Raw genomic sequence first — 27023 nt, forward strand, 5'->3', positions numbered from 1 at the left:
CTGGGGGCGGGGCTCCGGTGGGCGGGGCCTGGGGGGCGGGGCGGCCCCCAGACCCTGCGCTCCTGCCTTCTCCCTGCTTCTCTCTCTCTGGCCACCTGCTCACCTCCTCCTCTCTCCCCTGCCGCCTCCTCCCACGCTCAGTGGGAGACGGACGACACAGCCGAATATGTAAGTAGCACCCCTGCCCGGCCATTGCAGTGTTCTCCCGCGGGCCGTGCAGTGATGTGACACCCCCCCCACACACACTCCCCCTGCACGTCTCTTGTAAGAGGATCTTCTCCCCTGGGCCCCAGATGCCTACTGGTAACTTGGAGCGTGTAGCCTCAATTTTCAATCAGGCAGATGGCCCTAGGAGCCCTGCTGGGGTCCTGGACTCAGAGGGTATACGTTAGCCCTCTTACCTGGATGGCCCCTAGACCCACTGGGCTCACACGGTGCCCCTCCTGCCCAGCGCCCAGCCTTGCTCCCGCCGTGGTTTTCACTGCCACACCTTTGCTCAAGCTTTTTCCGCAGCCCTGACCCACTCCTGCACCCCATAGCCTCCCCTGCCAGACCTAGGGCTGGCAGATCCAAAGTGGGGGCCAGTTTCCGACCCAGTCAGACTCTCTTATCACCTGGCTCAGCCTTTTCTGACCTCAGAGTTTCTCTGTCTGGCCAAAGCATCTGCTTCATTGTGGCCCTTGGGTGGTGAGAGGATCAGTGGGCCCCGGCGCGGTGGGGAGGGGAGAGGCCCGCAGGACCCAGTTTTCTGAGAGCCCCAAGTCTCATGTTAAATTGACACCAGCCCCACGCACCCACTCCCAGAGGCTTTGCCTCTTCCCTACCCTCAGACTGGAGGGGTGAGTTCCCTCCAAGGCCTCCACCTCAGCCCCTCCCACCCATCAAGACCCTGTGAGGGACTGAATGTGAGGCCCAGGGGCAGGAGACCCTCTCTCCGTCCATCCCCGTCCTCCTCCACATGCACCTGACCTGGGGCCACCCGCCCCCTGCCCCCAGGCATGCTGGACCTTGTTTGTGGGTGTGCATGCGTGGGGACGTGGACGCACGTGTGACTGTGAGGGCCGACACGGGTATGTGCGCAAGGTCAGGCAGCAGCTCAAACGTTTGCAGGACAAGCCATAATTTTTTGAGCGGTGACCAGGACAGACCTGAGCCCACCCTCCTGGGGATCCCAGTCCAGTGTGGGAGAGGACGGCTCATTGGAACAAGACACAAATACACTTGGCCCTTGGACACAACGGGTTTGAGCTGCGGAGGTCCACTTATCGGCCAGCTTATTTTTGAGAAACACAGTACAGTGCTTCCTTGTGACCTCCTTTTTCTCCTTTAGCTGCTTTAGCGTAAGAATTCGGTATCTGATACGTATAATGCGCAAATGGTGTATTCATCAGTTATGTTTATCCGTAAGGCCTCTGGGCAACGGGAGACTGATAGTAGTTGAATTCGGGGGGAGTCAGAAGTGCCATGCAGATTTTAAACTGCACGGGGGTCGGCACCCCTAAGCCCCATGTTGTCCAAGGTCAACTGTCCGTGGCTAGTGATGGCTCTGGTTGGGGTGGGGTCTAGACGGGGCTGCAGAGATTTACTGATGCGCTCTCTGGGCTGGGGGGTGGGCAGTCCCGATCTGTAGCTCGTCACCGGTAGCTTCCTGCTGCCAACACGAGACAGAATCACCCGGAGAGCATGGATCATAGCGAAATGTAGTAAGACAATGAGGACAGGGTGGGTTTTGAGTATTCACTACTTTTGTTCTTAACAGTACGTTCAGGTGATTTACTTTCTGATAATGGCTGTGTTTAATACGGGCTTACAGAATTCCTGAGAGTTTAACTATTGGCTCTCGTGGCCTGATGGTGGGCATCTCCAGCGCACGAGTGGGTGTAGTAGAGGCAGCGGGCACAGCCCATGCAAAGGCCCTAGGGTGGGAGCAAGCCTGGCATCCCAGAGCAGTGAGGACGCCCAGTGGCTGGAGCACAGGGAGCAAGGGGGAGAGTGGGAGGAGGTAGGGGCAGGCAGTGGAGGATTTGGGCTTTTACCCCTATGGGAGGTGGGGGCCCTGGAGGGCTGTGGGCGTAGGAGGGCAGGCCAGTGACTGTGGTGCTCACAGGCGCCCTCTTGTGGCTGGTGCAGGGAGGACAGCCTAGGGGCCAGGGTGGGAGCCTGGGGATGGGGGGCGGTGGGGAGAGTGCTGGTCCCGGTGGAAGATGTTGGGGTATCAGGCTGCGTGTACCCATCTTCGCATGGACGTGCTGTGTGTCGGGGTCTGTGCATGAGCTCGGATGCACGCCTCTACCTGCAGACTAGGCCCCACATCCGCCTTGCTTGACCCCAGCCCGGGGAGGGGGGTGGGCAGGGCCGGTCTCAACCCTGGTGGCACGGCTGACCCCCATCCCTGCCCGCAGGAGATGGTCATCACAAACTTGCAGCCTGAGACCGCCTACTCCATCACCGTAGCCGCCTACACCATGAAAGGCGACGGTGCTCGCAGCAAACCCAAGGTGGTCATGACCAAGGGAGCAGGTGAGACGGCCCCCCCAACCCCCACCACGGCCCTGTTGCCCCCCGAGCATCCCATGGAGTTCTTGAGCTCATGCAGGGAGAGAGCACTGGGCAGCGGGGCCGGTGAGAGCAGAGACATGGGGGCAACTCAGGAGGCCAGCCAGCCCCCCTTCTCCTCCTCACTGGTTCCCCGCCTGCTTAGCTGTGGCCGGGTGGAAACCAGAGCCAGGCCTCTGTCCCATCCCGGCTTCACCAGGGCTGTTCCTTCCGCCTGGATACCCTTCCCCGGCCTGGCCCCTGCCCACAGTTTCGGTCCAGTGCTCCTTCTGGGCAGCCCCGGTCCCCCGCCCCCGCCTTCCCTCGTCACAGCTCTGATCGCCCTGGGTGGGTTGTTCGGAGGTCGTGTGCCCATCGCCCACTGCACTGCGAAACCTCTTCTCCTAGCGACCCTGCCTCAGTTTCCCTTTCTGGCCCCACCAGGCCCCTACTATCAGTCCCAAGGGACTATTTTTTACTCCAGCCAACATTGAGGAGGGGGCGAGGTTGCCCTGAAAATATAAGGGGAGGAGGTTGTGGGCAGATGGCACAGCCCAGGCCAAGGTGTGACGCAGGCAACACGTTCGTTGTGTTTCAGGAATGCTAGGCTCCAAGCCTTCCACCTCACATCCTGCACCCACCCCTTCGCCAGGGCCCCTCCCTCAGCCCACAGAGCCCGACATTCCTGGCCAGCTGGACACAGCCCCTCCCCATGCCGCCACCGGTCCGTGTCCATGCCGTTCCATCCATCTGCCTAGTCTCTATCCTTCGGTATCCAGCATACGCAGTACCTCCTTCAAGAAGCCTCCCCTGATTGTTCCCTCTTCTCTCAGGGACCTTGCATTACAGCCGTGCTTGTCAAGCAGACCCACTGCATATTCTGTGACTGCTCAGAGCACGGCTCATGAAAGGTCCTGATAAGTCCTGCAGGAGGAGAAGACTGGTTTTATTTGTAGATCTTCTCTCCTGCCGGACTTACCAGGACCTTGGCACATTGATTATTACCGAGACCATGAGAATCATGGGGCAAGGGCAAGGTTTTGAAACATTACTGTGTCCCATGAGTATTAATCATATGCTGGCAGGAGGCAAGGGGCACATCAGTGAGGCAGGAGCTGAGTGACTTATGAACGAGAAGAGGTAAACATATGCGGGCCTGCTCTGGCATCTGGAGATGTTTTCCTTTGTTGGGTTCTGAGTCCCCGGCCTCCTCACTCTTCTTTCCACTCACCCAGCTCAGTGCCACCGCAGGGCCTTTGCATAGGCTCTTCCCTTGCCTGGAACAGTGGGGCCTTCCTGAGACCCCTTTTAAAACTTGCAGCCCTGCCCCTTGCTTCCTGACTTCTAGACTTCCTGACTCCGATGGGCCACATGGCCCTGACATGCCCCCTGTCTCCCTCTCCCCGCAGTGCTGGGCCGCCCCACCCTGTCGGTGCAGCAGACCCCCGAGGGCAGCCTGCTGGCACACTGGGAGCCCCCAGCCGGCACCGCCGAGGACCAGGTGCTGGGCTACCGCCTGCAGTTTGGCCGTGAGGACTCGCCCCTGGCCACGCTGGAGTTCCCGCCCACTGAGGACCACTATACGGCGTTGGGTGTGCATAAGGGGGCCACGTATGTGTTTCGGCTGGCGGCCCGGAGCCGAGGCGGCCTGGGCGAGGAGGCGGCCGAGGTCCTGAGCATCCCCGAGGACACTCCCCGCGGCCACCCGCAGATCCTCGAGGCAGCCGGGAACGCCTCCACGGGCACTGTCCTGCTCCGCTGGTTGCCACCCGTGCCCGCCGAGCGCAACGGGGCCATAGTCAAGTACACGGTGGCTGTGCGGGAGGCCGGAGCCTTGGGCCCCGCCCGAGAGACTGAGCTGCCGGCCGCGGCCGAGCCGGGCGCCGAGAACGTGCTCACGCTGCAGGGCCTCAAGCCCGACACGGCGTATGACCTCCAAGTGCGGGCCCACACGCGCCAGGGCCCCGGCCCCTACAGCCCCCCCGTCCGCTACCGGACGTTCCTGCGGGACCAAGGTAGGCGCGCGGCGATCCCCGCACCAGAGCCGGACCGGGCCTCGTGCCCACCCCCACCCCAGCCCCTTCCCTCTCCCCCACCCAGGTAAGTGATCACTTTTCTGCTTCCTTGTGGACACTCGAGGCGAGTCCGGACCCCGAGGCTCCGGCGTTGGCAAAGGTGGGACGTGCCTAGGTGGCACCGCCGCCCCCACCGACCCCCTCCCCCCGCACCCTCCCTCTCCCCTCTCCTGCTCCGTCTTCTCTCTGCAGCAGCGCCGTCTCCCCCCTCCCCGGCAGGGACTTGGGACAGGGCCAGGCAGGGCCAGGCAGTAAGGCCGTGGGCACAGGCACAGCGGATGACAGGGAGCGCCTGGGCCGCCCCACCCCCACCCCACCGGCCCGCCCCGCCCTGCCGCCAGCGCTCACGGGGGCCTCTCTTCTGCTCTCTCCCACTCGGCTGCTGCCCGGCACAGTCTCACCCAAGAACTTCAAGGTGAAGATGATCATGAAGACGTCAGTTCTGCTCAGCTGGGAGTTTCCAGACAACTACAACTCACCCACACCCTACAAGGTGCAGACCTCCTGCCGCCCCCAACCCCGGGAGCGGGCAGGCCAGGTTAAGGGCTGGGGCTTGGCCAGGGTTGGGAATCAGCCGGACTCAGGGCTGAGTGGGATCAGGGCTCAGCTGAGACTGAGACTCAGTCTGTGGTCAAGACTTAACCTGGGATTGAGGCTGTTTGGGATCAGGGCTCAGTCTGCAATTAGGGCTGAATAAAGATTGGGGCTCATTCGAGGTTGGTTGGCAGTCGGGTCCGGGCTCAACTGGGATTGAGGATCTGCCTTGCAGGCAATATAGCCTAGGATCCAGGCTCAGTCTGAGGTCAGAGCTCAGTCAGAGTTGGGACTCAGCTGGGATTGAAGATCTGCCTAGGGTCAGGAGTTAGCCTAGGATTGAGGCTTATTCTGGAATTAGGTTTTAGTCAACACTGGGCTTAGAGCCGGGGCTGGGGCTCCGTTGGGGATCACAGTTCAGCGGGGTTGAGGCGGAGTCTGGGATCAGGGCTCAGTCAGGGCCGGGGTGGGGCTCAGCGCAGCTCCTCCCCGCTGAGCCAGCCCTGGCCCACAGATCCAGTACAATGGGCTCACACTGGATGTGGACGGCCGCACCACCAAAAAGCTCATCACGCACCTCAAGCCCAACACCTTCTACAACTTTGTGCTGACTAACCGCGGCAGCAGCCTGGGTGGCCTTCAGCAGACGGTCGCGGCCTGGACTGCCTTTAACCTGCTCAGTGCCAAGCCCAGCGTGGCCCCCAAGCCTGACTCCGACGGCTTCATCATGGTGTACCTGCCCGACGGCCAGAGCCCCGTGCCTGTCCAGTATGATCAAAACCGCCCACTACCCCCCAAGGATTCCTCACCCCCTCATTAGCCAGCTTTGCGACTGGGCCGAGCCACCTGCCCTCGCCTGTAAGACGTGGGTCATGTCGGCCCCAGCCCGTGCGGTCGCCCAGAGGCTTCTCATGAGCACCGTCACTAAATGTGGCCTGTGTCTTCTCCTCCATCATTCCTGATAGTCCTGTGTGCCTGACCTTCGGGTTCTGGTTTCCCAGACTGGTGGGGAGACAGAACTGGGAAGCAGACACTTTCAGACCCATGGTGTGTTAGAGGCACCAGGGTGGAGAGTCCCCAGTGGAGAGACGAGCACTCTGCCTGGGGAGCAGAGAAGAATTAAGGATTATGAGGCTATGTGGGTATGGAAGCTGGGGCTTTGAAGGATGCGTAGGAGTTCAAGAGCTAGAATTGGGGTAGGCTCCCTGAAACAGAAGGAACCACGTACTCAAAAACCTGGAGGCTTGAATCGGGAACTGTAGTCCTGTGTGGCTGGGGTTCTAGGGGCATAAAAGCAGAAGGGAAGAATCAGAGCGCAGGGACTCCCCCCTCCCCCCCCCCGACCTCCAGAAGGCATTCATTGGACGTGGCCCCCGACCCTTCGTCTCCCTACAGGAACTACTTCATTGTGATGGTGCCGCTGCGCAAGTCTCGCGGTGGCCAGTTCCTGACCCCTCTGGGCAGCCCGGAGGACATGGATCTGGAGGAGGTGAGGTGGGGCCGCACCTGCCCGGCCCGGGCCTGTCCTGCCCTCTGGAAGCCCCGTTGCTGCCGGCCGGCCTCTGAGCACCCCACGCCCCTGTTCCCACAGCTCATCCAGGACATCTCGCGGCTACAGAGGCGCAGCCTGAGGCACTCGCGCCAGCTGGAGGCGCCCCGCCCCTACATCGCCGCTCGCTTCTCCGCGTTGCCACCCACGTTCCACCCCGGCGACCAGAAGCAGTACGGCGGCTTCGACAACAGGGGCTTGGAGCCTGGCCACCGATACGTCCTCTTTGTGCTTGCGGTGCTGCAGAAGAGCGAGCCGGTGAGTCGCAGACGGTGTCTGCCCACTCCAGCCCTGGCCTCCGAGTGCACAGGCCCCGACGTGGCCTCAGCCCCCAGGGCCCCCACCTCAGACCTAGACACGGGCCCTCCCGGTGTCCCGTGACTGGGGCTGGGCGGAGGGAAGGACTTGAGGTGGGGGGTACTCCAAGGGGAAGGCTTCTTAGAGGGAGGGACTTGGGACCTAGGCCTTTGGTGGCCCTGTAGGGGCTCCACCAAGACAAGATGTCATCAGGATTTGCGCCCGTGGAGGGAGGTCTCGGGGGGCGAGAGGAACGGAAAGGAGTTCAGAGTGGCTGAGGCCGAGGGAAGCGATGGGGAGAGCAGAGATTGGCAGAGGGCAGGCCGGGGGTCAGGGTTCTTGGGAACCGTCGGAGGAGGGTTGGGAGTCGGGGAGGGACGTAGGTTTGTGTTGGAAGAAGACGGCTTTGGCCACTGAGTAGGACGGACACTGATGGGGGCCGCTCCCACCCTGGTCCCACAGACGTTTGCGGCCAGCCCCTTCTCAGATCCCTTCCAGCTGGATAACCCGGACCCGCAGCCCATCGTGGACGGCGAGGAGGGGCTCATCTGGGTGATCGGGCCCGTGCTAGCCGTGGTCTTTATCATCTGCATCGTCATCGCCATCCTGCTCTACAAGAAGTGAGCCCTTTTGCACTCCCCCACTTGACAGGAGGGAGGGCTCCCTGGAAGAGGAAGGAGAGTCTGGAAGGTCCGGGGAAGGCCAGTCCCACGGGGTGATCACAGGGGTCCTCCGCCATATGGCTAGAAAAATCCTGGCTCAGAGAGGTTAAGGCACTGGATCAAAGTCACACAGCCTGGGTTCAGACCAGGCCAGTGACTTGATTCCGGGAAGGCCGAGACGTTCCTCCTCCTGGTGGGGCCCCAAGCAGGAAGGACGGACCCTGTGTTCCAGAGGAGCCCAGGGCCCTGGGAGGTTAGGAGGGCCGCCCACCATCACAGCGCAGGTGCTGGGCGGCCTCACCTGTCTTCTTTTTCCTCCTTCCAATCCGTGTCTGCTTTCGGGAGCAGCAAACCCGACAGGTAAGGACCGAGCGTCGTCCTTGGGAGGCCTTGGGCGAGAGGCCGGGGAGGGGGATCAGGGTGGTGCTGCGCCCGGGGGGGCGAGGGTGTGCTGGCAGGCTGCAGGCACGTCCACGTGCCGTCCCGGGGACCCCGGCTGTGCATGTCCGCGGCCCCCTGCCCGCCGGCCGGGTCGCGTGCTCCTGGTACCTGATCGGTGTTCCCGCGAATTCGCGTGCGTTTTGGGGCGCGCGCCGGTGCTCAGGGAGTCTTCTGCTCGCTCCCACAAAGTAAACGCAAGGACTCAGAGCCCCGCACCAAATGCCTCCTGAACAACGCCGACCTGGCCCCCCACCACCCCAAGGACCCCGTCGAAATGAGACGCATTAACTTCCAGACGCCAGGTACGTGGGTAGGCCAGGTGCCAGGATCCACACTGCCGGGGGGAGGTAGCGTGAGAGACGAGGGAGTGGGCCCCTCAGTGGAGCCCCTTCCCGCCCCAGCCGAGCGGTTTGGTGCAGCGAGATGCCCGGTTCCCAAATCCTGAGTGGATCCGGGCTTGGGGGTTCCAGGGTCGGGGTCCGGTTATGACCAAGTGAGGCTTTTGCAAAGCTGCGTTCCACTGGTGGTCAGGGTTGTCTCTGGGAGCAGAAAGGACCCCTCAAAAACTAAACGGGCTCAGGAACCGTCCTTTCTTCTGACGGAAAGAGCTTTGCTTCTGGCTCCCAGTTCTGGTCTTAGGGACACTCGGGTGGGCGTTTGGGTTTTTCCTCGGCCTTTGCCTACGCTCCCATGGGATGTCCCCCTGGCGAGGTACAGAGATTGTGCCTCCCGTGTGCCCTGCACGTCTCTCGTCCACAGATGCTCATGCTCCCCTGGCTGTCCACAGTTCCCTGTGGAGTCACACGGGTCCGCTCAGGTCGCCTGCCATGCCTGGAGGGAGAACTGAACGAACCAGGGTCTTGTCTTTGATCATCCTCTGTACTGTGATCCACACACACCCTCATCTTTTTCCTCTTAACGGGCTCATGCCAACTGCTTCTAACCAAATAAGGAGATTTCCATTTAACTGATGGCTGCTGTTCTCCTTATGAGGTCACAGCATGGTTACATCTGTCCCTCCCCCTGCACCCAGTCTCTACTTCTTGTCTCTGAGCTTCCTATCTACTTCCTGTCTCATAACTGTTTCAAACCAGAGATTTTAAACATTTGTGTGTTACTGATGGCTGCAGTCCTCCTTAAGGGCTCATGCATGACCTCACATGCTGTTCTTAATATACTCCTTTCTCTTTTCTGCTGTTAAACTGTCTCACATCAGTTCTGTTATTCAAATGAGGATTTTGATCACTTATATTTAACTGATGGCTACTGTTGCTTTTCTGCCTTCCGCCTAAGATCAAGTGTAACTGATGGCTGCAGTCTGCCCTAAGGGATCACGAAAGGTCCCATGTGGCACCCCTCATGTACTCCTTTCTCTCTTCTGTCTCTGGACTAGGTCATGTCAGTTCTATTTCCATCCAAATGAGGTTTTTTAACACCCATATTTAACTGATAGCTGCTGTCTTTCTTAAAGCTCATGGCATGGGCCCATAGGCCCTTCCCCCACCCCCAAGTTTCACCCTCACCATCCTGCACCTTATCTGAAATCTCCTCAGCTGACCCCAGCAGGGGACCCAAGGCCAGGTTGGTCTGGGGGGTTGGGGGCAGACATGTTGACAAAAGGCCGAGAGCTTTGGGATCTTTCCGAAGTCCCGGCTGAGAACCAGGACTGGCTGCAGTCTGGTCGGAGGGACTCCCAGCAGCTCCCATAGGTCCTGGGTGCCGGGGAGGGGGGCGGCGCCGGGCAGCGTGCGTCCCCTGTTGAAGTCGCTCTGCCCTTTGCGTCTGTCGCCCGGCCATTGTGCGCGCATCCAGCGGGGGATGGGGGAGGCGGGGGCCCCCGTGTGTTTTCATTTATTTATTGTTTGCTGTTTCTGCAGATTCGGGCCTCAGCAGCCCCCTCAGGGATCCGGGGTTTCACTTTGAAAGTTAGTTCCTGTGTCTCTCTGTTCTCGGCTTCCTTTCGCGCCCCGTCCCCACACCCCCTGTTTGTTCCCATCTTTGGTTCTCCATCCCGCCTCCTGATCTCTGTCCACCTGTCCTGCACTGGCTTCTCCAGGGAGTCGGGGGTCTGGTCTGTTGGGCCCTTAGGTCGCTGGTTGTGACTGCGTGTAGGTGGGGGTATGCGGCAGGACCCCAGCTTTACTCCTTAGCGAAGGGCTCTTGGGGAGCGCCCGGGGGGCTGGGGATTCTGGTGTTTACCAGCCGGCCTGGCTGGGTTGTACCTCTGGGCCAGCACGTAGCTCAGCCCGCCAGGCCCCGGGAGCGGAGACCAGTGTTGCAGACCCAGACACTGGGGAGAAAGAGCCAAGCCCATCCCCCTGCCATCCCATGCACCAGACGGGGAAAGGAGCCCTCAGATGGGTCAGGGGCTCCCTGCACCTGCCCCATGCAGGCACACAGAGAGACGGGGATCCCCCCCCCCACCCCCAGCGCACACACCGTCTCCCCTCCCCAGTGCCTTAGTTCTCCCTGGCAGCAGACCTCACGCTCACGGTCACTCTGATCCCAGAGAGGCAGACAGGGGTGTCCATCTCCGGCCCGTGCCCTGGGGAGCGAGGTTTCCAGAGGCCCAGCCAGCTGCGTCTGCTTCTCCATTTCTCTGTCACTTGCCTGGTTCTTGCCACGAGGCACGAGGAGCTTGGAATCTTCCGGGGCGACCCTTCCCCTGCATCCGCGGCTGGGTTGTCGGACTCAGCTGGGAGCTGCTCCTTGAACGCCCCACCGGCAGGCAGACAGCCCCGCAGGCCTGGGCTCCCGGCCCCAGCGTGGGCCGTCCTGAACCCTCCCCTCCCCCGCCACTCGCTCTAACCACAGCGCGTCCATCACAGACTCACACTGTAGAGTGCCCCCGCCCCCCGGCCCCGAGGCCGGCCCCCACATGACCGGCCCGCACCGCGGGGTCTGCTTTCCCCCCTCCCAGGCATGCTCAGCCACCCCCCGATCCCCATCGCAGACATGGCCGAGCACACAGAGCGCCTCAAGGCCAACGACAGCCTCAAACTCTCCCAGGAGTACGAGGTGAGCCGGCACCCCTGCCTCCCGCCCCCACCCAGCCCCCCAGTGCCGCACCCTGACGCCTCCCCCCTCACCTTCCCCTGCAGTCCATCGACCCAGGCCAGCAGTTCACGTGGGAGCACTCCAACCTGGAAGTGAACAAGCCCAAGAACCGTTACGCCAACGTCATCGCGTACGACCATTCCCGCGTCATCCTCCAGCCCATTGAAGGTAGCGGCCCGGGCCCCCTCCCGCCCTTGCCTGTGTCAGAGAGAGCACACGGACACCGGGCCTCCATGTGGCCACATGGACGAGCGAGGGCACAGATTAGGGAAACTGAGGCCTGATGCTGGCCGCAGGCCTGGTCCAGCTCCAGCCAGAAGCTCCTGGGAGTTTTTGGAATATAGTTAACTGATGGCTGCTGTCCATAAGCTGTTTCCATCTGTCTCTCTGCATCAGCGGTTCTCAATGCCCAGGGAACGTTTGGAATGTCCGAGGACATTTTTGTGTTCACGTTCCAGGGGAGAGGAAGCTAGTAGCATCTAAAGGTCTGAGAGGTGGCTTAGACTGTGCCGTGCGCAGGACAGCCCCACCAGAGAACAGTCTGGCCCCCAGGACAGTAGTGTGGAGGTGGAGAAACCTCCACATTCAGGCTTCATGGTTCCTTGGGGGACAGCTTGGGGCAGTCCAGGAGGGCTTCCAGGAGGTGGTAGGCCAGACAGAATCCGCGTAGGAGACGGCAGGACCCCCTCTGATCTCTGGCTTCTGCCCCGGCCGTAGGCATCGTGGGCAGCGATTACATCAACGCCAACTACGTAGACGGCTACCGGCGGCAGAACGCGTACATCGCCACGCAGGGGCCGCTGCCGGAGACCTTCGGCGACTTCTGGCGTATGGTGTGGGAACAGCGTTCGGCTACCATCGTCATGATGACGCGGCTAGAGGAGAAATCACGGGTGGGGCCCGGACCCTGCAGCCCCAGTGCCCCCGGCCAGCGCCAGCCCGCGCTCACCTCCATTCTCTTGCCTTCTGCAGATCAAGTGCGATCAGTACTGGCCCAATAGGGGCACAGAGACCTACGGTTTCATCCAGGTCACGCTGCTGGACACCATCGAGCTGGCCACGTTCTGTGTCCGGACGTTCTCTTTGCACAAGGTAGGGCCCAGGCTGGGGCTGGTGCCTGTGGGAGGGGGTGAGGGAGGTGGGGAAGAGATAATCAGAAGGCTCCGGCTTCTGTCCCAGGAGCTCCCCGTCAGGCAGAGAAAAGCAAGCGTGTGGGCCCAGGCTGCCCACATTCTCTCGAAGCCTGCCGCGTAGATGGGGAAGGTGAGACTCAGAGGAGGGACTTCCTGTGCCAAGCCACAGTAGGAGGACAAAACCAGCAGAACCCAACATAGCAATGAGCCTATCGTCCCCTTGCCATCAGTTACATCCCAGGCCTTCCCTCCCTGCTGACCTCTGGCCTCACCGAGCCAAGGCCCATGATGGGTAGGAGACAAAGCTAGAGAGTCCCTGCTAGCCTGGGCAGTCAGGCCTGGGGCAGAGGGAACTTTACACATGTATTTAACTGATGGCTGCTGTCAGTTACATGGTTCCATGTGTTTTCTACTTCACTGGTTCTCAACTGTGAGGCAGTTTGCTATCCGGAGGACATTTTTTCATTGTTATTATGGGGCAGAGAGGGCAGCTGACACCACAGTGTTCCCGAGACTCCAGCCAGGTCCTCTGTCAACAGTAAGCACCCACTGTGCATCAGGCCCTGATTTGGGCACCGAGACACAGCAAAGACCAAGACAGACAAAATGTCTTGCCCTTTTGGAGCTTAGTCTCGTTGACAAGGCATTGACAGTAAACATGTAAAATGACAAATCTTATATGTAGAAGGGAAAAAAAGTCTATGTCAGGGGACCTGGAGATGGTGAGGAAAGGAGCCATGAGATCTGGGAAAACAGCATTCCTGGCAGAGGCTCAGGCTGTGCAAAGGTCCTGGGGCAGGACCATGCCTGGCATGATGGAGAAACAATGAAGAAGCCTTTGTTATGGTTGTAGCAGAGTGCGTGAGGGGGAGAGAGGAGGAGGGGAGGGCCTCCATGAGGACTTGGGCTTTAACCCTCAGGTGGATGGGTTAACTCAGGTGGATGGGAGCTCTGTTTCCGGGTGGGGCAAACCTGACTCAGGTGCTCACCGGCACCCTCTGGTGGCCACTGTGGGAGAGGGCGGACTGTTGGGGCAAGAGCTGGAGGAGGGGTCCAGGGCAGAGGGGACTGGACCAGGAAGGGCGCCACGGAGTGGGTGAGAAGCAGGCAGGTTTGGGACAGAGGAAGGCCGAGCCAGTTGGATGTGAGAGGGCCAGTGAGTCAAGGGGGACTCGTGGGTTCTGGCCAGAACTCCTGGTGGGATGGAGCCACCCCCAGCTGAGATGGGGGCGGATTTGGGGAGAAAGTGGGGCGTGATGTTGGCTTCGCTGGGACACATCGGTGGGGTTCCCCCCACCAGTCCATGAGACATCTGGGCCCCCCGGGTGTGAGTTAGGCGTCCTCTGTCCGCGCACGGAGGGCTGCTGTGACCGCGGTGTCCCTGTGCCCCCCCCCCCCCGCCCCAGAACGGCTCCAGCGAGAAACGGGAGGTCCGCCAGTTCCAGTTCACGGCATGGCCCGACCACGGGGTGCCCGAGTACCCGACGCCGTTCCTGGCTTTTCTGCGGAGGGTGAAGACCTGTAACCCGCCGGACGCGGGCCCCGTGGTCGTGCACTGCAGGTACCGCTGGCCGCCCCCCGCTCCCGCCCCGGGGCCTCCCGCGGGGGCCCTGACCGCCGTGCCCGTCCCCGCAGTGCCGGCGTGGGCCGCACCGGCTGCTTCATCGTCATCGACGCCATGCTGGAGCGGATCAAGCCGGAGAAGACGGTGGACGTGTACGGCCACGTGACGCTCATGCGCTCGCAGCGCAACTACATGGTGCAGACGGAGGACCAGTACAGCTTCATCCACGAGGCCCTGCTGGAGGCCGTGGGCTGCGGCAACACGGAGGTGCCGGCCCGCAGCCTCTACGCCTACATCCAGAAGCTGGCGCAGGTGGAGCCCGGCGAGCACGTCACGGGCATGGAGCTCGAGTTCAAGGTGGGAGGGGCGGCAGCGGTGGGAGCCGGGCGGGGCGGGGCCTCGTCGGGGGCGGGGCCTCGGTAGGGGCGGGGCTGGGGCGGGGCCTCGGCGGGGCGGGGGCGAGGCCTCAGCGGGGGGCGGGGCCTCTGCAGGGGCGGGGCCTCGGCGGGGGCGGGGCTGTCCCGTCCCCGCCCCACTCTCCGCTCTAGCGCTCCGGCTGGGCACACACACAGCCCCAGCGCCCCGCTGGAGGGCCATCCCGTGCTGCTGGTGACCCCCGCCCTCCTCCGTCCCCACAGCGCCTGGCCAACTCCAAAGCCCACACGTCCCGCTTCATCAGTGCCAATCTGCCTTGTAACAAGTTCAAGAACCGCCTGGTGAACATCATGCCCTACGAGAGCACGCGGGTCTGTCTGCAGCCCATCCGCGGGGTGGAGGGCTCCGACTACATCAACGCCAGCTTCATCGACGGCTACAGGTACCTTCGCTCCGCCCCCTCCGCCCAGGGATCTCCAGCCTCACGTGGGAGACGGAGCTGGACACCCCACTGGCCTCCCCGGGTCGCGGCTGAGGGAGAGGAATCTGGAGCTGTGTATTTAAGGGGTGCCTGCTGTCTGTAACATGGCTCCGTCTGTCCTTTGTACATCGGTGGTTCTCCTCGGTCTGGGCAGTTCTGCCACCCAAGGGAAATTGGGCCGTGTCTGGTGATGTTTTGTTAGTCATAACGGGAAGGGGGGCAGGAGGAAGCCGGGGCGGTGCTCAGCGCCCCACAGTGCCCATCACAGAGAATGATCCTAAATGTCGGTGCCGAGATTGAGAATTCTTGGCTAAGGGACGGTGTTGGAGAAGGTCCTGCCGGCACAGAGGCTGCAGGGTGACCGAAATCCTAGCACATTCAGACTCCTGGAAGGAGTTGGCTGGCCCTCCAGGGGGTGGAGGGGGAGGCAGAAGAGGTTAGCAGGCATCCTGCCGCCTCCGCGAGGCACTAGAACTTACCCTGAGGCTGAGGGCTTCCCAGGTGCAAAACAGGGTTATGGGGAGGCTTGGTGAGGTGGGGTGGGGGATGGGGCGCTGGCCGGCAGCTCCTGGGGAGGCAGGGGCGTGGCGGGTGGGACCCGCCAGCATGGGCATCGGGCCGGCCCCGGCCTGGGCCTGCATCTCACCCCTGGCCCTGGTCTCACACGCCCCACACCGCAGGCAGCAGAAGGCCTACATCGCGACGCAGGGGCCGCTGGCAGAAACCACGGAAGACTTCTGGCGCATGCTGTGGGAGAACAACTCCACCATCGTGGTGATGCTGACCAAGCTGCGGGAGATGGGCCGGGTGAGCCACGGACCGGGGCGGGGGCGGGTGAGCCACGGACCGGGGCGGGGGTGGGTGAGCCACGGACGGGGGCGGGGGTGGGTGAGCCACGGACCGGGGCAGGGGTGGGTGAGCCACAGACGGGGTAGGGAGCAGCGGGTGAGCCACAGACCAGGGGCGGAGGGTGAGCCATGGACAGGGAGTACAGGGGGCACTGGGTGAGCCATGGACCGGAGTTGGGGGGGGGGTGACCACGGACTGGGGGGTGGGCCTCAGGCCGGGCTGACCACAGCTGCCATCCCCTCCATAGGAAAAATGTCACCAGTACTGGCCAGCCGAGCGCTCCGCCCGCTATCAGTACTTCGTAGTGGACCCAATGGCTGAATACAACATGCCTCAGTATATCCTGCGGGAGTTCAAGGTCACGGATGCCCGGGTGAGTGTGGGGAGGGATGGCTGGCAGATTCTGGAATCCCGGTCCTGCTGTACAGGTCTGGAGGGGGCTTATCTAGATGAGGGTAGAAGCAAAGGCCCGGGGGTAGAACCAGGCCCTGGGGGTTGGGTTACTGAGAAGACCAATCACTCCCAGCACCAAACAGGTAGGAGAGAGCGCCGCGTCCCAGTGTCAACCCCACAGTGTCCCCCTGGGAGCATGCATAGCGCCACTCGACAGGGAGCAAGGCCCAAGGGGCTGGTGTAGGAGGGTGAGAGTGGGCTGTTCCCTGTGGAGGACGGTGTGGCAGTGCTCCAAGCAGGGTGGGAGAGATGTGACACGGTGCGGGGCGGTGGGCCGGGGAGCCCCAGACCGGAAGAGGGTCACGAACAGCGGGGGCTGGGTCTCAGCACCGCGCCAGGCCGAGGAGAGCAGCGGGTCGGTGCTGTCGGTGGGTAAGGATTCCCTGGAGAAGGAGGGGAGGGGTTGCCGGCAGCTGGTAGAGACTGGCAGAGGCAGGGAGCCCTGTGGGGAGACGGAGGATCCCTCCGTGGTGGGAGAGGGGGTGGGATGATGGAGCAGGTCGGTCATGACCTTGCCAGTGGGTGGCAGAGCCCAGTGAGCAACCAGTGTGGTTGGCCATGGCGCTTGGGTGGTGCGAGCCGGTGCCGTGGGATCGGTGGGACATGGGACTGGAGAACCCGTGGGTGGTGCTGGGGCACGTGGCGGAGGGAGACAAGCACGGACGGGGTTGGGTGGGAGGCAGGCGGGCTTGGAGAGTGAATACAGGTCACGGAACGTGGTCCCCCAGGTGGGCCGAGGGGGAGGTGTTCTCAGCCACGGGCTAGGGAGAGAAGCTGGGAGAAGGGCAAGTGTTTGGCCCACGGAGGGTGGAGGAAATCCGTGGAAAATGACTTTGGGTAGCAAAGAATGATGAGCGCTCGCTGACCAACGCTACCTCTGCCACTGATGGTACAAGACCGAGGAAGGTGGGAACGGAGGCCGTCAGGGTCGGGGTCTCGCTGGATGGCACCCTTTGGGGGAGAGCGCGTGATCGGGAGTGCAGATGGTGAGGGAGAGGTGGAGGAGGTCCGCGGAAGACGGCGCCCGCAGATGGTGAACTGCGGGAAAAGGGCCATTGGGTCACCGTGGCTGGAGGCCAGCGGAGAGTGACGGTGTTGGCTGGCACTGCTGGAGAGTTGCGGGGAGGGGTGGACAGAGAAAGTGCAGGGACGGTGAGGGGTGGTGGCCACGGATTGAGTTACTAGCCGTGGGTGGTGAGAGGTGGGATGATGGTGTCGGGTGGTGCTTTTTAAGGGACAGATGAGAGTGAGTGTTGGGCGGACAGTGGCGCCGTGCTCGGTGGCAAAGGGTGGGAGATGCCGCGTGGAGCACGGAGGCGGAGGACGGGACTGAGGGAGGCAGGTGTCGGGTGCACCACGGGACAGCAGCCAGCGGTGGCCTTGGATGCCACTTGGGCCAGGCGGATGGCACTGGAGCTGTGGATTGGCGGGCGGTGGGCGGTGATATATGAGAGGACATCGTCACCGCGTGCTGGGGTTGGTGGATGGGGAGGAGCGCGGCGTTGGCATCCTTAGATGCTGTCGGACAGCGAGCCCCCAGAGCAGGTGGCGGGATGGGGCGAGGGTGGCGTTGGCTGGAGACGGCATGGGAGGCCCGCCCGGCGGGAAGCCAGCCATGACCATCGCTGACCTCATTCCAGGACGGCCAGTCCCGGACGGTCCGGCAGTTCCAGTTCACGGACTGGCCGGAACAGGGCGTGCCAAAGTCGGGGGAGGGCTTCATCGACTTCATCGGCCAAGTGCACAAGACCAAGGAACAGTTCGGCCAGGACGGTCCCATCTCCGTCCACTGCAGGTGAGCTGTCCCACGCGCCCCGCTGGGGAAACTGAGGCCCAGCAAAGCACCGCTTTGAGCCTCGCCCAGGCGCGCGGGTTGGGCTCTCTCCGGGTCCCCAGGAATCGGGCAGTGATGTGCGAGCCCGCAGGGCACCCGGCCCTGAACGGCTGTGCTCGCCCCCACCAGTGCCGGCGTGGGCAGGACGGGCGTGTTCATCACGCTCAGCATCGTGCTGGAGCGCATGCGGTACGAGGGCGTCGTGGACATCTTCCAGACCGTGAAGATGCTGCGGACCCAGAGGCCGGCCATGGTGCAGACGGAGGTGAGCGCCGTGCGCCGCGCGTGGGGGCCCCGGCGGCCAGCCCCGCCCCCCCCCCCCCCCCGGCCTCGGTGTCCTCTTCTGTGAGATGGGTGCGCACAGTCAGCCTCGACTCTGGGTTGTCACGAGCACAAGTTCCTCGATAGCCAGTGGGGGCCCACAGGGGAGGAGTCCGACCTTTTGACACAAGAGTAGACTGAAATCCAGAGCCGAGAAGCAGCCCGCGGAGTAGGCAGAGAAGCGTCCGTCTCGGCTCCAAAGTCAGAGCAGGTTCAGGGCTCAGCGGGGACCCTGAGACAGGCCGGAGTTCCGGAAGCGCCCCCGTCCCCACCCTTCCCTGGGGTCACGTGTGGGGCATCCAGGTGTCCTCAAGGGCCGTCCCTTCCCGGCACTGGGGAGGCAAGACCGGAGTCAGACCCGCGGCCCCGAGCACCCTGCTGCGGGGGGAGGGGCTTTAGGCAGGTAGAGGGAGGCTGTTCTGGGGCCAGAGCCCGGCCCGTGGGACGCTGCCCCTGCAGGAGCCCGGCAGCAGGCTGGCTCCTGAGGGCAATGGGGAGCCCCGGGGCGGGGGGGGGGTGCCGCAGGACAGCGGGGGGGCCCTGACCGAGCCCGCCCTCCCTCCCCACCGCAGGACGAGTACCAGTTCTGCTACCAGGCGGCGCTGGAGTACCTCGGGAGCTTCGACCACTATGCAACCTAAAGCCATGGCCGCCGCCGGCCAGACTCCACCGGCCCGGATGCCTCCGCCCCCGCCGGGTGGGCCCCTGAGGCCTGGACCCCCGGCGGCCAGGGCGGGAGGAGGCAGCGGCCACGTGTCTGCGCGGTCCAGGAGCGCCGCGGCGCCCCAGCCCCCCGCGCGGTGCCCAGCAGCCCCCCCTGGCACCGGCCGCCGCCTTCCGATACTTGGCACATTCCTCATTTCCTTCTGATTCTGAACGAGAGATTCCTTGGGGGGGGGTGGGGGGCAGGGAGCAAGCAGGGGCTCTCCCCGGACCCAGAGGCGGGCGGGGCCGTGCGCTGGAGCCCCGGTCCTCCGGGGGAGCCCTCCTGCCCTGCAGCCTGGGGGCGCCGCCGGGCCGGGGGGTGCAAAATTCAGCTTTCTTTTCAGACTCCGTGTAACCGTATCCAGTGACATTTTTTTTTTTAAATAGTGTATTTTTTTTCATTTTTTTTTTAAGAAGAAACAAACTGAAAAAAGGAAAAAAAAAGACTCGCCAGTCAACAGATTTAAAAAGAACTTTGCTTATTCCTGTTCCGTTCACAGACTAGTCTATTTTTTCACCGTAGAGAACGTTTTTGTGTGATGACCCCATTTGTAGGTGCGGGGGGGGGACCCCAAGACCCACCCCTGGGGCGCCTGGCTTCCTCCTCCCATCGCCGCTGCCCTCGGGAAGGTGTGCCTCGCTCAAGGACAAGGGGCCCTTGTGCTCCTGGTTTCTTCCTTTCTTTTCTTTCTTTTTTTTTTTTTTGCATTTTTCTTTTTTAATTCTGAAACATATCAAAGACCGGTCTGATGGGGGGGGGTGGGGGGGAGTAGGGGGCTCCGGCCCACCAGCGTCAGGTTCAAAAACCCACCGGGGTGGGTGCTGCCGCCGAGGAGAGGGCAGTGACCCCCAACCCCGCCGCCTGAGCCCCCTCCCCCATCTCCTGCCCCCGAGGAGGAGGACTGAACAAAATTGGGGGGGGGTCCCACTTCTTCCGGGAGAGAGAGGCCATGTTCTGCCCGGATCAGGGACCCTTTCCCCCTGGGACTATGGGGCAGAAGCAGAAAGATGGGATTCCCCACCCCCCACCCCTGAGCAAGTGAGTTTTTCTCTTTGTACAAGAGCGGATCTGCCGTTGCTTTCAACACTGTTTATTCAAACGGAAACAGCTGGGTGGTTTTCCCACCTCTGCGTATGTAGATATATCGACTTTGTATTAAAGGAAGATCGTCTGACCCCGGCCGGTGGTGGAGTGTTTGTCATGCCCCCGTCCATCCCGTCCCATCCCGTCCCATCCCTGGGGCGGGCAGGTGCCTGCAGGCCTCATGCGTCCTCGTTCCGTCGTGTGAACAGTCTGGTAAGGAAGGCGGCCCAGAGAGGTAGCGTTGCTTGTCCAAGATCACACAGGACCTGAGGGGCCATCGTGGGACTAGAGCCCAGACCGAGGGTTCGTGTCCTCAGTGATCATCGTGACCACAGCTAGGCTCTCTGAGGTCCACTAGGGGGGAGTCAACAGCCCGATTTACAGATAAAGGAAACGAGCTCAGAGAGGGACAGACGTCAACCCACAGTCACACAGTGGGTTTGAAGCAGGGCTGGGATTCATGCCCTGGTCAGTCTCAGCCGAGGGGTCAGCGACGGAGTGGGGTCCCTGGAGGGGAGCCTGGGGTTGGAGCCACTAGTCTTCCCACGCTGGAGGTCACCCAGTGAGTGGATCCAGACACTGGGGCTTGGAGGTGGGGCACGTGGGTCCACGCCCTTGCCCTCGTCCCTTCCTGTTCTGGCAGGTGCTAGACAAGGTTTGAGCGATCCTGCCCACGGTCACAGAGAAGCTCCGGGGACAAGACGGGGACGTCTTCGTGAGGGCGGGGACCCAGCGTGGGAAGGGGAGTTCGCGCCATTTGAGAAGCCATCAGATCCAGCAGTTAGAAAGAATATATAAAAGGTGTCGCTAAGGCCAATGCCATGAATAAGCTTAGTGAAACAGATTTATCCGATCGTCAGTCCCCCCCCGCCCCCCCGTGATTCTCGAACAGACGCGGAACATTTATACAGATCAGCCGTGGAGATCCCCACAGATCCCGAGAAACAAACAGGTCAGGTAACCAGACCTTGGCTCGAAGGCCTCGGTTGATGCCGTGACAAGGTTAGCCCCACCTGGGAAGCGCATTTCTAAATAAGGCGTAAGTGGAGAGAAGGAATCAGCATAGAAAGCACAAAGCCTTTGAAACTGAGCGATTGGTTCCGTGAGTACGGCACACGGTGAGATCGGGGAGACGCAAAGGGGTCCCCAGAGGAACACGTGCAGCCTCGGACACGCTGGCAACAAGGAATTCTGAAAAACGAAGGGAGCTTAAGAAATAAATGAACCCAGCTTTCAGTGCCGATAACTGGAAAAGAACAGAATTGATCTAAATAGAAAAGAAGAAGTTGGATCTACCCCTGGAGAGATTTGACGTTTCTTCTTTTGCGTTAACAAGACGAAAAACGCTTTAAAAACACCGAAGGGAGATCCGTCATAGGTCACGTACACTCAAGAAATGAGAGTAACTGGGAAGGTTGAGAATTAACTACAGACTGAAGCTTTTTTTTTTTTTTTTTTAATTGTGAAACGTATCAGGGGAGCCGAGGAGAAACAGAGGAGCTGGGGTGGGGGGTGACAGGTGGTGTGGGGGGTCCCTGTCCAGCTGCGGGACTGCAGGATGGGGGGCGGGGGGAGGACAGACCATGAAGGAAGGAAGGTGGAGAAGCGTGCGCGACACGGAGTCGTTCCTGAGCTCCGACAGGTGGGAAGGAGGATCTTCCTAGTAACAGGTTGTGAGACAAAAGGGACAGAACTGTCAGATTACTTTTTTTTCAAGATTATATTTATTTGAGAGAGTGAGCAAGCAGAGAACACAAGTTGGGGAACAGAAGGAGAGGGGGACACAGACTCCCCACTGAGCGGGGAGCCCGATGTGGGGCTCGATCCCAGGACCCCGGGATTGAGCCGAGGCTGACGCTGAACCGACTGAGCCACCCAGGCGCCCCCACAACAGTCAGATTCTAACCCAAGCGTGGTCTTACCTGAATCATGCAGGACTTGACCAAGACCGCTGTGCCCTCAGAGAGAGCCCAGCCTTCAAAGCCCCTCTAAGGCAGCATCTCCTTCTTCCCTTCCGTGGTCTCCCGAGCCATTGAGGCAGAGTCGGAATAGGGCCTCCCTTCCCCTCCTTCCTGGGAACCGTACAAGGAGCATCTTCGGGGGAAGTGAATGTGTTTCCCACAGCCACCGTGAGGCCGGTCCACCTGCCTGTGGCCAGCCTTGCCCACACAGGGCAGTCACAGGCTGGAAGGGACAGAGGCTAGAGCAGAACCCATCAGCAAGCCCGTCACCGAGGGACCAAAGCATTCTAGGGCTCTAGGGGGCCGGGGACAATGCATACTGTCCTAAACAGCACCCCCTTAACGTGTTTAAAGCAAAGATGGCCCCAAGAAAGAAGTCAATCAAACCACAGCAGGGCAGGGGACCGAACCTCACTCGGGAATGCAAAGACCAAACTGTCAAAACAGTCAGGACCCTGAGGAGATAATGCAACAGCCAACATGATCAGAGCCTCACGGACAGGACTCAGTACCCAACAAACCAGGAAGGTACGTTCTGTCCAAACACTTGGAGCCATCCCAGAACCAGACCCCGTGGGAGGCCATAAAGGTGACTTCACGCACTAGCCCCAACACGATAAAAATTACGAATCGGTGTCGATCCGAAGTTGCTCAGGTCCGCGGGGTTGGGAGAGCTTAAACACGAGTGGAAGGCAAATCGTACCTAAAGTGCAAGATGTTTAGGGCTGGGTGGTGAGCCCATTGCTAATGAAAACCCAAACTGGACTCCGAGGTCAGTTTGAAGTCTTAAACGCATTTGTGGGGGGAGGGAGCTCACTGAAATAAGCAGCCAAAGAAGGGCTCAGAGGGAAATACGTAGCCTTTATCTCAAATCGGAAGGAAGATAACTGAAAATAAACTAGGTAAGATTTCACCTCGATCATCTACCAAAAAAGACCAACCCAAGGAAATTCTAGGGAAAATATTAAGAAAATCAGAAATTAGGGGCACCTGGGTGGCTCGGTCAGGTACGCGTCTGACTCCCGGTTTGGGCTCAGGTCATGATGTCAGGGTCCTAGGATCAGTGGCGGGGGGGGGGGGGTAGCGGGTGCTGCTCCCTCCCCTTCTGCTCCTCCCCCCATTCCCGAGCTCTCTCTCCCTAAAATAAATCTTTTTTAAAAATCAAATTAAGAAATGGGGAACTACAACAGCAACAGACACAAAATAATATAAAAAGCTGAATCTTTGGAAAACACCCATAAAAAGAGGCAGACCCGCGGCAGAAAGATGGTACAAATAAACATTAGGGGTGGCGTTAGGGGTGGCAGGGGACCGACGCCTCTTCCAGGGGAGACATTTTAAAGGATGAGCTTACACCACGTATGTACAACTTAATGCTGCTAAATGCTTGAAATGATAGAAAGAGCCCAAGATAATAAACACCAAAATGAGAACGAAGCCACGAAAAAGTGAGTCACCTTCGGAAATATTGAAATGATGGTCGAAGATCCATTGCCCACACAAGGCGCTGTCCCAGATGGTTCTTCAGGTGAGCGAGTTTTTCCAAATCTTCAAGAAGAGAAGACTTGCATCTTCTATAAACTGCGGCAGCTGTTAGAAACACAGCACTCAAGCTACAGCAATACCTAAGGAAAAACAGTAGGACATCCTGCCAATGTGCCCAGAGGCCAAAATGCTAAGAAAATACTGGCAAACCGAGCATCTCTTGAACAGAACAGGATATTACGGGTCAGCAGGGAAAGAGAGAGAAAATCTACTCCAACCACAGCGAGAACCAGTGCTGCCTCGGAGAACAATTTTAACGGTATCACGTGGAAGGTGGACATCACCTCGGCCCAGAAACCTGGATTGTATCTTGCAGACACTGTAGCAGGGGCCTGAGGAGGCGTGTACAGGTACAGCTGTAGTGAGATTGTATTTTTCGTTTGTAAAGATTTTATTTATTTGGGATGCCTGCATGGCTTGGTCAGTTACACATCTGTCTTGAGCTCAGGTCATGATCCCGGGGTCCTGGGGCAGAGTCCTGCCTCAGGCTCTCCCTCTCCCCCTCCCCCCCTTGAATAAATAAAATATTTACCCAAAAAACTCATCTATATGGCAAACCTACACCAAACAATCTACTGATTCAATGCAATCCCTATAAAAATCCCGAAGATCTTTTTTTGCAGGCATAGCAAAGTCAAATCTCAATTTCTTTTGAAATTGCAAAGGGCCTGGAATAGACAACACAATCTTGAAATAGAACAATAATCTTAGAGGACTCACACTTCCTGATTTCAAAACTTAGACTAATCAAAATACTGTGATATTGGCATAAGCACAGACATATAAATCAGCGAAATAGAACTGAGAATCCAGAAAACCCATACGTCTATGACCAACAGATTTTCTACAAGGGTGTCAAAGCCATTCAATGAGGAATGAACAGTTCTCTTTTTTAAATTTATTTATCTTTTTAGAGAGAGAGAACGGGGAGGGGGCACGGAGGGCAGAGGAAGAGGGAGAGAGAATCTGAAGCAGACTCTGCAGTGAGAGCAGAGCCCCAAATGGGTCTTGATCTCACAACCTGAGTTGAAACCAAGAGTCGGTCACTTAACCAACTGTGCCACCCAGGTGCCCCAAAGAATGAACAGTCTTAAACAAATGATTCCGGGACAACTGGAAATCCACATAAAGCAGAATGAAATTGAGTCTCTACCTCACACCATATCCAAAAATTAACTCAGATGGCTCAAAGACCTTACTTAGAGGTAAACTATGAAACTCTTAGAAAAATTCATTGATAAGCAAATTCAGGATAATTGCTCTCTTTTGGCTAAAAAAAATTTCAGAAAAAGGATATACGGGTATATCCAACTATGTGTAGTGTTTTACTTTTTTTTTTTTTTAGTATTTTAATTTTTAAGTTAGGAGGTGGGGATGTGCTATTATATTACTTTTGTGCATCACGAATACAGAATAATAAATCTATCAGTGGGAAAAGGGAGAAATATCACCTGATTTTAAAAAATAAACAACTTGGGGGTGCCTGGGTGGCTCAGTGGGTTAAGCCGCTGCCTTCGGCTCAGGTCATGATCTCAGGGTCCTGGGATCAAGTCCCACATCAGGCTCTCTGCTCAGCAGGGAGCCTGCTTCCCTCTCTCTCTCTCTGCCTGCCTCTCTGCCTACTTGTGATCTCTCTCTGTCAAATGAATAAATAAAATCTTTAAAAAATAAAAAAATAAAAAATAAAATAAACAACTTGGACGCCTGGGTGGCTCAGTGGGTTAAGCCTCTGCCTTCAGCTTGGGTCATGATCTCAGGGTCCTGGGATCAAGCCCCTCATCAGGCTCTCTGCTCAATGGGAAGCCTGCTTCTCCCTCCTCCCCCTGCCTGCCTCTCTGCCTACTTGTGATCTCTGTCTGTCAAATAAATAAATAAATAATCTTTATTAAAAAGCTAAAAAAATTAAGCAACTTCTTTAACTTTATTACTTGGTAATGTTGAAATTTTAGAAGAAGAGTTGGCAAAGTACGTTCGTAAAGAACCACTTATAAATATTTCAGTCTTTGCAGACTAGAAGACCTGAGTGCAACCAGTCAGCTGGGCTGCTATGTCACTGAAGCAGTCCCAGACAAAACAAATGGGCGTGGCTGTGTTCCAATAAAATGTGATTTAGAAAAATGGGCGGGGGCTTGGCTTTGGCCCCTAGGCCATGATTTACACACATGTCAATCCCTAATTTACAAACATGTCCATTGTATTCAGAAATGAGACAAGGAATATCTATTATCATAACAACTGTTTCATGTAATATTAGAGACACCAGCCAATGCAATAAGACAAGAACAAAAAATGAGGTACATGTGTGAAAAAGACAAAGACAAAGCTTTTAATATTGCCAAAGGTATGATTGCCTACATAGACAACTCCAACAAATCATCTTAAATTGTATTAGAAGTAATAAGGAAACCCAGCAAAATACCGATTATGAAGCCACCATAAAAAGTCACTGGCCTATTTCTGAAGCTGATGCTGCCCAACCAAGAACATTCTAGCCACGGATAGTTCTGATCCAATTTCTTTCTTTCTTTCTTTCTTTCTTTCTTTCTTTCTTTCTTTCTTTCTTTCTTTTTTAAGGTTTTATTTTTTTGACAGAGAGAGAGTAGGCAGAGAGGCAGGCAGAGAGATAGGAGGAAGCAGGTTCCCCGCTGAGCAGAGAGCCCAATGCGGGGCTTGATTCCAGGACCCCAGGATCATGGCCTGAGCTGAAGGCAGACACTTAACCCACTGAGCCACCCAGGCACCCTCTGATCCAATTTCTTATCAGCTGCTCAGCATGCTCATATTTAGATCTTTGTGACCATTTGCCCACAGGGCAGAATAAAGTAATTTTCCATACAAAGGAAAGGCCCAGGGGTGCCTGGGTGGCTCAGTCAGTTAAGCCTCTGCCTTCAGTTTAGGTCATGACCTCAGGGTCCTGGGATTGAGCCCCACATCATTGGGCTCTGTGCTCAGTGAAGAGCCTCCTTCTCTCTCCCCTAGCTCGTGCTCTGGGTCCCTCCCTCTTTCTCAAATAAATAAATAAAATCTTTGGGGGTCGTGGGTGGCTCAGTAGGTTAAGCCTCTGCCTTCGGCTCAAGTCATGATCTCAGGATCCTGGGATCGAGCCCTGCATCAGGCTTCCTGTTCAGCGGGGAGCCTGCTTCCCCACCACCCCGTGTGCCTGCCTCTCTGCCTACTTGTGCTCTCTCTGTCAAATAAATAAATTTTTTAAAAAATCTTTTTTAAAAAAAGAATAATACTATTTAAAAATATAAAATGAAAATAAATAAAATCTTTAAAAAATAATAAAAAATAAAAGAGAGATCCACCTAGCTCCCACACGTGGCATTTGAGCCTGACTCTCTCTGCAAAGTCAGGCAGAATTCACTGGTTCTTCTCTACCCTTTTTGCATAGCCAGTAAGCGTTCTCTCTCTGGGTGCTGGCACTTGTTTGAAAGAAGGGATTTTTTTTTTTAAGTCATTTGTTTTGTATCACTGTGATGTGCACAAGTATTACCCGGTGTAAAGTTAGCTATGAGATAGAAGCTTCAGAAAAGAAGGAAGCAAGGGAGGAAATTAATAATGACAA

The 27023-nt window shown here is 58.6% G+C and overlaps 1 protein-coding gene across 3 annotated transcripts in view; it reads left to right on the plus strand.

The window, feature by feature from the left end:
* PTPRS (protein tyrosine phosphatase receptor type S) overlaps nt 1-20040 on the plus strand; it is a 65198-nt gene extending 45158 nt beyond the window's left edge. Inside the window, exons 13-34 of one of the 3 annotated variants that reach the window (XM_080799401.1) lie at nt 2403-2520; nt 3945-4550; nt 5006-5103; nt 5659-5912; nt 6540-6633; nt 6736-6951; nt 7453-7610; nt 8001-8012; nt 8283-8395; nt 9971-10018; nt 11014-11111; nt 11195-11318; nt 11868-12043; nt 12123-12242; nt 13690-13844; nt 13919-14204; nt 14486-14664; nt 15384-15510; nt 15800-15925; nt 17646-17800; nt 17969-18104; nt 18733-20040. In XM_080799401.1, coding sequence (XP_080655527.1) covers nt 2403-2520; nt 3945-4550; nt 5006-5103; nt 5659-5912; nt 6540-6633; nt 6736-6951; nt 7453-7610; nt 8001-8012; nt 8283-8395; nt 9971-10018; nt 11014-11111; nt 11195-11318; nt 11868-12043; nt 12123-12242; nt 13690-13844; nt 13919-14204; nt 14486-14664; nt 15384-15510; nt 15800-15925; nt 17646-17800; nt 17969-18104; nt 18733-18801 — 3468 coding nt within the window. In that variant the 3' untranslated portion in view covers nt 18802-20040. The remainder of the gene's footprint in view (nt 1-2402; nt 2521-3944; nt 4551-5005; nt 5104-5658; nt 5913-6539; nt 6634-6735; nt 6952-7452; nt 7611-8000; nt 8013-8282; nt 8396-9970; nt 10019-11013; nt 11112-11194; nt 11319-11867; nt 12044-12122; nt 12243-13689; nt 13845-13918; nt 14205-14485; nt 14665-15383; nt 15511-15799; nt 15926-17645; nt 17801-17968; nt 18105-18732) is intronic. The other 2 variants (XM_080799403.1, XM_080799402.1) reach the window with 2 other exon arrangements.
* Nucleotides 20041-27023: the final 6983 nt, after the last annotated feature.

The sequence above is a fragment of the Martes martes genome, assembly GCF_963455335.1.
Source record: "Martes martes genome assembly, chromosome: 1".
Lineage (NCBI taxonomy): Eukaryota > Metazoa > Chordata > Mammalia > Carnivora > Mustelidae > Martes > Martes martes.